At 32.9% G+C, this 9,146-nt stretch overlaps 1 protein-coding gene across 1 annotated transcript in view; it reads left to right on the top strand.

The window, feature by feature from the left end:
* RYR2 (ryanodine receptor 2) overlaps window positions 1-9,146 on the top strand; it is a 347,696-nt gene that overhangs the window by 176,816 nt on the left and 161,734 nt on the right. Inside the window, 4 exon segments of the mRNA XM_031552189.1 lie at window positions 159-400; window positions 3,697-3,889; window positions 5,497-5,713; window positions 6,937-7,041. Coding sequence (XP_031408049.1) covers window positions 159-400; window positions 3,697-3,889; window positions 5,497-5,713; window positions 6,937-7,041 — 757 coding nt within the window.

The raw sequence follows: 9,146 nt of genomic DNA, 5'->3' as shown, positions 1-9,146 counted from the left end.
AAAAAAAAAAAAAAAAGGGAGACAAAAGCAGACTTAATTTTACTACTGTTGTTTTAAATAAACACAATGAGCCCTAAATTTGAGTTGAAAAGTCTACAGTACTGCATTGTGTTCTTGAGGAGAGTTTTTAGTGTCCACGTTTATACTTTCTGTTTTAGTATGCGACCTAATATTTTCTTGGGAATTAGTGAAGGCTCTGCCCAGTACAGAAAATGGTACTATGAACTTATGGTGGACCACCTAGAGCCTTTTGTGACTGCAGAATCAACTCACCTGCGTGTAGGCTGGGCTTCAACAGAGGGCTACTCACCGTACCCAGGGGGAGGAGCAGAATGGGGAGGAAATGGTGTTGGTGACGACTTGTATTCTTATGGCTTCGATGGTCTGCATCTGTGGTCAGGTACTTTTTCCTTCTTTTTTCTCTTTTTTGTTTTCTCATTATGTTACACAAGGATCTTAAGGTTGGAACTTAATATCTGCTTGGAACAGTGCGTTTTTCTCTGCAGTTAATCAAATGTTTCTGTTGACACTGGAAATATATGAAAAGAGTATCCCACCAGAATATGCTTTAAGTTGATGTTGTATCTTGGAAAAAAAATGTTTTTTACAAAGTAACACAGAATAATTATTTATGTTTCAACATGAGAATTTTGGTAGTGATAGCTCTTGGGTTTTTATTTAAAACTTCAAATGTACAAAAAATAATTCTATCAATCAGAAGTCTAGGTTTCTAATTCCACTATGATAGTGGGAGAATAGCCTGAGTTTTAATTCATACAAATCTTTCTTTTTCCAAGATAATAATAATAGGTAGTTGTATAAAAGGGGATTAAAAAACTTACTGAATACTTTTCTACTACAGTTTCATCTTGTCGAGGAAAAAATATTCTCCCATTTATATTTTGCGATTATTGAACCATACAACTGGAAACAGGGCAAGGCTCATTGGACAGACAGTTTGTGCCACTGTGAAAATATGAAGATCCTTAACAGATGAGAGAGATGTTTTGAAGAGTCAGCTCTATGTATGATTTAAGTCTTTGAAGATTTGAGGCATTGTGGCTTGATGCTTGGAAAAGAAGACAGTTTTACACTTCAAAAGAATTTTTCATTAAAAATAGCAAAAGAATGTATTATTAAGTAGTAATTTATCCAGTAAAGTGTCTTCTTGGGAATGTAGCTGCCACTTTTGCTCTCATGTATACTGAAAATTGCTTTGGAACAATGTTGCAATTAATGATGTCAGTAAAGACATGTCATATTCGAGTTTACCAGATAGAATCTTATTAAAGAAGAATCAGAAAATTATGAGCCAACCCAACTCACTTATGTTACATTCACTTTTGAGGAGGAAGCAAAAGGTTACTTAATATCAAAATGATTTTTCTACTCACTGGTAAATTCTTAATTAGAAATATCACATATTAAATAAATAATTATTTCTGTTTCTTTGTTCCATAACCCATCCCAGTCAAAAAATTCAGCCCGCCTTTATAAACACATGTTTTATATATTCATCTCTGTTGTGAATTTGGCTTGTAGATTTCCACCTTTTTTGATATTTTCTAAGGGAAATGTAACGCATACATCTGAAACTTTGAATTGTAAGTAGTTGATTGCGAAAAGTCATGGCTTTTCTTCTTCCTCCACAATTCCAGGCTGTATCTTGGTGAGTCTGAAACATTCTGATAATCCTTGGAGCATGAAGGATTTATGGCATTAATGAATAGCAACAATAACTCTCTGAGGTGCTGTTCTGGAATAGTCCTTTTTCAGAGTCATATTTATTTAATTTAAATTTGTTTCTTTAGTCAAAGAATTACTTTCTCAGGTACAAAGATGTGGAACTCATAGGATTTTAATGCCTAATACTTCAAAAAGTGCTTAGACAATTTTGTCTGACTGTATATAAAGTCAAATAACTTTATATGTTTATTTTATCAGCCAGCCCTTCATTGAACCCAATAACTTGTATTTGGCTAAATTCTGATATCTAAAAAGGCATCTGGTCTCAAGTTGAACGTCTTAAGGAAATAATGTGTATACTCTTTTCAGTAATAGTTCTTTTTAGTGTTAAGTTATTCTTGCCATAAAAAAATAAGTCATTTTCTTTAATTTGAAATTTGAAAACTAGCACTTGACTGTTGTGATGTTTTTATCTGCTATTCTCTACAGCAATCTGTGAGGTTTTGGATGTACAACTGGTAGAAGATAGTTCCCTTGTGAGACAGTTATTACACTGTGACTTTTACGTTGTTCAGCAGTGTTTTGTGTAAATTTCTCAATTTATGAGGTATCTTCCAGGTTTCTCAGCCCTTGTTCACAGAATAGATTGCTTTTAAAGCAAATGAACAAAGGGGTAGATGGAAGGGATATAGTCTTGGAAGGGGTAGATGAAAGTAGCATGAGCATGAGAAAATATTTTCCTTTCTTAACTGTACTGCTGATTGAATTATAGAAATCATGACAATTATGACCAGCTGCCTGTATGAGTGGGAACTGATTTTCCCAGAAATTCAGAGCCAGGTTTAATACATTTATGCTGAAATTAAATGCATAGGATGTTCAACAAGGTGCTTATAAGTTCTGTTGTTTTGGGGAAGACTTACCAGATAGGCATGATTCTGGGAACCAATCCTCCCAGAAACCCATTTCCTGAGGGATACAGCAGAATAGGAGGTGCTGTTTCTACACCTACTGAAAAGTCTTCTAGGATCAGAAAGAGAGTATGTTGGACCATTGTTTTGTGTTCAGCTAAAAATGCCTATCTTTAGGCGTTTAGTCATTTTAGGTTTTAGGTTAGTCTTTTATGTTTACAGATAGTGGGAACACAGTTAAAAACTCCGTGCTGTGTTCTCACTATCCACTGTTGTTTATCTCATTCAGACATTGCGTAACTTGTCTTTGCAAAACATGTCTAGAGCTATTTTAATACAGCTTTAATGCTTTTTTTTTTTTTTTGTTGTGGATGGTAGTAAATTTCAGAAACGGTGATTTCTAATTTCAGTGTTCTTCTCTAGTTTATTTCTCCTAGTAAACAGGTGTACTTTTGTAAATGTAATTTGATGCAAGATAAAATGATCATTTAGAATTAATACTACACATATTAGAAAAAAATATACATTGGTAAATACTTACGCTTCAAAATTGGTGTTATCTTTGATATATGCTGGAAAAATGTTGTTTTAAGATTTGATTATGAATCTTTGTGGTATCATCTTAAAGAGGTTTGCAAGAGTACTGTGATCTGGCTTGTAATAGCAAAAAATAGTTTGCTTTTCTTAAATGATTTCAAGTAAAATGTTATTCTTTATCTTGAATAATGTTGTATTCTTTAGCTAGATTTCATGTTACACAATAATATTTGTTTTGCAGTTTGCACTTATATTGCTTGTGGGTAATGAAATTTAGTTTTTGTTTTTATTGTTTGTATCAATATTTTCACTTACATTAACTATAAGTTAATTTTAATCTCTTATGATTAAAATATCTTCATGCTTTTGCAGATGCCTTTGTATGCTTTTCTTCATCACATTGCAAGCTTAAAATTCAGATCTTAAAATCAGATATTATAGATTAGATATCTGTGAATTAACATGTGCTCTCTATTGCTTTCTTTCTCTTATTTTTAGTCTGCTGTGAACGCTTGTATAATTCTCAGAAGTTTTTCTAAATATATCTCCTTTATATCTATAGGCTGTGTAGCTCGAACAGTAAATTCTCCAAATCAACATCTGTTAAGAACTGAAGATGTTATTAGTTGTTGTTTGGATCTGAGCGCCCCCAGCATCTCTTTTCGGATAAATGGACAGCCAGTTCAAGGAATGTTTGAGAATTTCAACATAGATGGCCTTTTCTTCCCAGTTGTCAGCTTCTCTGCAGGAATAAAGTTAGTATCAAGTGTGTTTTTTCCTGGGATTCTTGTTTTCATTAGACACTAATATACAAAATTATTTCCCTGGCTGTCTTCACTCTCATTTCCCTTTCTGACATCTGCTTCTTGGGCACAGCTCCAGTTCTTAGTTATTGAAACTACAAAGGAATCCTGAAGAGATGGCTCATCTGTTGTTTTTCATCACTTGAATCAGTTTATTCAAGTGGATTTGCAGATAGGACTCAGAATGTTTTATCTTCACTACAATGCCCATAGATAGATATTAACTTTATGAAACGTATATGGGAAGATAAAAAAAATGATCTTTGATATTAAAAATGTTTGCCCTAAGACAATTGTTAGAAACAAGTACACTATCGGCACTGATCTTAAGAAATATTGGTATGCTTTCTTTCAACAGAATGGACTAATAGAAATTCAGTTAATCTGTACTCTGATTGTTGTACTGATTTTCTACAAAATTTCAAGTCCCACTTGAGGTGCTGAATTTCTACTTTAATGTTTTCAGTAGTATGAGACAGTAGTATAAAAAAAGACTGCATGAAGTTCCAGCAGGAGGATTGACTTCAGCAAAACTGACGAAAGTAGAGGGTGAAAGTTGGTTTCTGCTGGAAAGAAAGCAATGCTTTGTTAGAGATCATTCAGAAACTGTGCTAAACAGTATAGAAGCAAGGAACTAGCATCTCATTCCAGATGCAAAGTGCACTTCTTTAGACTTTGCCATGCATAATACAGTTATGGATGATAAGGTATGGTAGAATTATAGAAGTGAATGCTATTAAATGCAAAACTGTGCACCTGCATGCTTTACCTCCCTAATCAAAAAAACATTTGACAGATACTATTCACACGCTTTGGCTGCTTTTGGAAAATGTTTAGATGTGTACTAATAACAGTTTTAGAAAACACAAACACATAGCAAATATAAAAGAGGACACGTGATTCTGTTGCAAGGCTGGGGTTTCTGTTTTTTTTTTTTTTTGTCTTTTGATTTCTTCTGGTTGGAAATGTACATGATTTCATTCACTAAATTTTTCAATGACAAAAAAAAAAAAGAATAAATTTGTTCATAATAAATAAAAAAAAAAAAAGTCAAATTTGTAATGAGTAAAGAACTTTTCCTCCTAAGTTTCTACTAAAATGACAGGTGCATGTTTTAGAAAGAAAATAGGGGTGTTATGTTGCATCCTAAACATTTCATTTTCTGTGAGAGAAAAGGAAGAGTCATATTCTGCTAAATTTCCAGGCTCATTTCTCAAATTGTAGGAAATTGAGAATTCCCAGAGGAGAAAGTTGAGTGGTTGCTGATTGATTACTGTAGGTTGTAATCTCAGCCTCACTTAAAATGCTTTTATTGAAGTGAAAATGAGCCAAAATGAAGAAAAATGTTTAGTTTTCCTTACATTTTCTCCCGCACTTGCTCCTCCAACAGTACTGGAGTATGAACACAAACAATGCAAATAAGCTTTTTATTTATTTATTTATTTATTTATTTATTTATTATTTTTTCCCAGTAGCACTCAGTAGTTGTGAAGCTGACATACTGGTTAGGTTTGACACTGGAAGTGTTCCAGTTCTTTAAATTAACTCTGATTTTACAGGGTACGCTTCTTGCTTGGAGGTCGTCATGGAGAATTCAAGTTCCTTCCTCCACCTGGATACGCTCCTTGCTTTGAAGCTGTTCTACCAAAGGAGAAATTGAAAGTGGAGCATAGCCGAGAGTACAAGCAGGATCGAAGCTATACAAGAGATCTTCTGGGTCCCACTCTCAATCTGTCACAAGCAGCTTTCACCCCAGTTCCTGTAGATACTAGCCAGGTATTGAAACTAAAAGATCATACTTCATTTCCCAAACACAGATATTATAAATCTATGTTATTTCTCATTGGACTGAATTTAAGTGTCTCAATTTTTTTTTTTTCTTCTTAGAATTTGTTTGTATGCATTACACAGCTAGAAATTAGAAAAATGGAAAAAAAAAAAAAAAAAAAGTGAAAGGTTCCGTGAAGTTCTTGTAGTACTCAAATATATTTTCAGTTCACAGACACTACAATGAAGACTGTTTTATCTTTAATATTAAAGTATGTAAAAAAGAGTATTTTAATTTCATGCTTCGTCAGTTGCCACTGTCTTCTCACTAGAAATTTATATTACAGCTTAATTAAAATTACTGAAGGCTTTGATTTAAGACCTTTAGACCAACTTCAGTCCTGTTCCCTTGCTGTCCTTGTAGGTTACTGAGAGTGGCATTCACTGTACTCAGGAAACAGCTCTGAAGTTGTATTCCTAAGTTTTTTCTCATAGTTGTTCTTATATTTGACCAAGTTGTTCTTGGTAATAGGATTTTTGGACAAGATCAAATTTTTGTGATCATGTTTTAACATGTTTAGGAACCTGTCCCTGAAACAGAGGAAACTGCTACTGTATTGCCAATATATGCTAAATACAAGATTCTACATGTGTCCCTGTGATTATTGTTAATTATAAATAGGGTAACACTCAGATCATTCATAGAACTTTCTATTTGGGGTCTCTGTTTTTTTTGAGACAGTATCCAACTGCAAAGTTTGGAGATGATGTCCCAATCTCTCTTTTTCTATTGAGGTGCAGTTCTCAAACTTTTATATTTGTCTGAAGTATTCTGAAGAAAATTACTTTTACTCAGATTTTTACCTTTTTTCCTTTTTTTTTTTTAATCTGAGAAGTACTCTTAGTTTGAGTCGTTTATAGCCAGCTGTCGTGAACGTGTTCTGTGACATTTGAAGGTATTGGAATTAAAACTGTTTTCCTTTGCTGGTCAAACTCTGGGATTTGTAGATTAGGGTATGTCTTGATCTAAGAATTTTGTCTCACTTTAGGAATGATTGTTTATTATTGATTGTTTTATTGTTATTATTGTTTGTCCTTAATATCGATAAGAATGAATGATTATTTAGGATTAGTTGAGGGATGTGACTTATGTCAAGTTTGACAACTGTGGAAGTCTGTTGCTCTGTTGGGCAACTTCTTCGTAATAACATCTTTATCTTTTCTCTCTTTAGATTGTTTTGCCTCCCCACTTAGAAAGAATTAGAGAAAAGTTAGCAGAGAACATCCATGAACTTTGGGTTATGAATAAGATTGAACTGGGCTGGCAATATGGACCAGTACGTACCTTCTCTATTAATTTTCTGTTAATTACATGATATTGCTTAGCGAATCAGTTTCATTGTGCTAATGGGACTGATTGATTTATTTTTATTATCTTTCCAAGGTTATTAAGATTTTAGACCCTTTCCACTGCAAGACAGTGGGAAAATCAACAGCACTTGTATAACCAAATTTGTATATTGTAGAACAAAAATTCTGAGGTTAAAGTTGTTTGCTGCTCACATTTTCTACCAGTCTGATGGGACAGAATGCATACAGTGGGTTTTACACCTTATATTTGCTATTGGGCAAGACATTTATTTGTCTGGTAGTGTAAGTCAATAAAAACCATGATTATTGGTTCTCTTTGCATGAACTGTCTGACATCTTTCAAAAGTTCCAAACATAATATATTCATGAAAAATAAATATTTTGTATTTTCTGAGGATGGGAAATGCCATTAAATGTACTTCTTTCCATCCATGTCTCCTACTGTTCAGGCTAATACGTGCATTACACTCTTTTCTTGTCTCTTTCATACTTTTCATGGAGTATGACTAAACAATTTCTGTGATTTCTGGCTTTGTTATAAAATGCAATCCAGTTTGTTCATTAGGTTTTTTTAATCAATTATAAAAATATATTTTTTAAAAATCTACAGGTTAGCTATTTGGATTCCAGATGTTATTGCTTGTGACGTATTGCTGTGGAGAACATAAAATCATCCAGTAAATGCTAGATATGTGCAAGTACAGAAAAAGAGTATAGTATTTGGCTTAAATACATATATTGGTCATCTTATATGGCTGGGCATAGGTATTGTATTTGGTGTAGCATGCTGAAATACTTTAAAATATTTGATTAATAGAGATTTGTTGACTTTTTTTTTGTTTGCCTTCCCCACCACATCAAACAAACAACATCAAAAGTTGATGTGACAAAGTATCACATCAACTGTGAAATAAATTGCAAATACTTTCAGTGTTCCAGTACTTACCATCAGGAACCTGACTGTAATTCTGAATGCTATTTTCACTTAATTATATAAGTAATATTGAGTTAAGCAATGATAAATATGAATATGTGCAGTACAAAACAGGGTGTTGAAACTTTTAAGATGTTCTGCTTGCTTTCCCTGGCTTTACTGTTCTGCAGTTCAATGTATTCAATTGGGAATGTAACAAAATATATGCTAATTGTTTCCTGGAGACTGACTCCTTAATCATTTTGGTTTTTCACGTGTGTTTTTGTCAGTTTAAGCCAATGTAGCTATTTTTTGTTACTTGAGTTGATGCATTACAGTTACTGAGTACTGAGGCAAGGTATTTTAGGCAAGCTAGATACTAGGCTAGGTAACTCTATTAATATTGGAAATCAGAATAAAAATGAAGTCCAATATTGAAATTAGCAACACAGAACTAAAGTGGTTCTCCTAACTGGAGACTATTCTCAGACTTATTATTCATGTAGATTACTGTAGGTCTTGGAAAAAATTTGTAAGTAACATTTTTAGTGTCTGCTAAAAGAAGCTTCTTGTTCTGTCTGCTAAATGTTTTGAACAAGTTGCTTGACGGTTTAATTGCTTGTATTGCCTGTCCAAAGAACATTAATTTCATCAAGTGCAGAAAAATATCCCATTGAGATTGTAAATATTTTTCAAATGAAAACATAAACAGCTGTCTGCTGTTCAATTCGATAATTACTGTGTGCTTAGATGAAAATGAAAAAATGTGTTAGTAGTGTTAGAAAGGAGTGTGACTTGTTTTTTATAAGATTGAATGAACTTGAATGAATAGTAACGTCTAATTTAGATTTTGTTATTAAGAACATAAAACTGAAAATTAGAATATGATAAATAGAAAATAAATTTCAATTATGAATGGTCCATCTTCATGTTCACTCTGTGGATACTCATGTGTAATTAACGTAGGACTTGAAATTACAGAGGCTTTATCAACAAGGTAAGGTTTGAAGATGACAACATTTTGATTTCCTGCTCTAACATATAGTGTTTATGTGTCAATATTATAATTGCTTTACTTTTAGATATTACCACAAATATTGCATTCAGTTTTATTTTCAGGATGCTCTAATATTTTCCTCCTAAGACATTTACAGTTAA

Source organism: Meleagris gallopavo, chromosome 2, assembly GCF_000146605.3.
Source record: "Meleagris gallopavo isolate NT-WF06-2002-E0010 breed Aviagen turkey brand Nicholas breeding stock chromosome 2, Turkey_5.1, whole genome shotgun sequence".
Taxonomy (NCBI): domain Eukaryota; kingdom Metazoa; phylum Chordata; class Aves; order Galliformes; family Phasianidae; genus Meleagris; species Meleagris gallopavo.
Note: the sequence above shows the minus strand (reverse complement) of the source record. Positions and strands in the feature narration are given on the sequence as shown.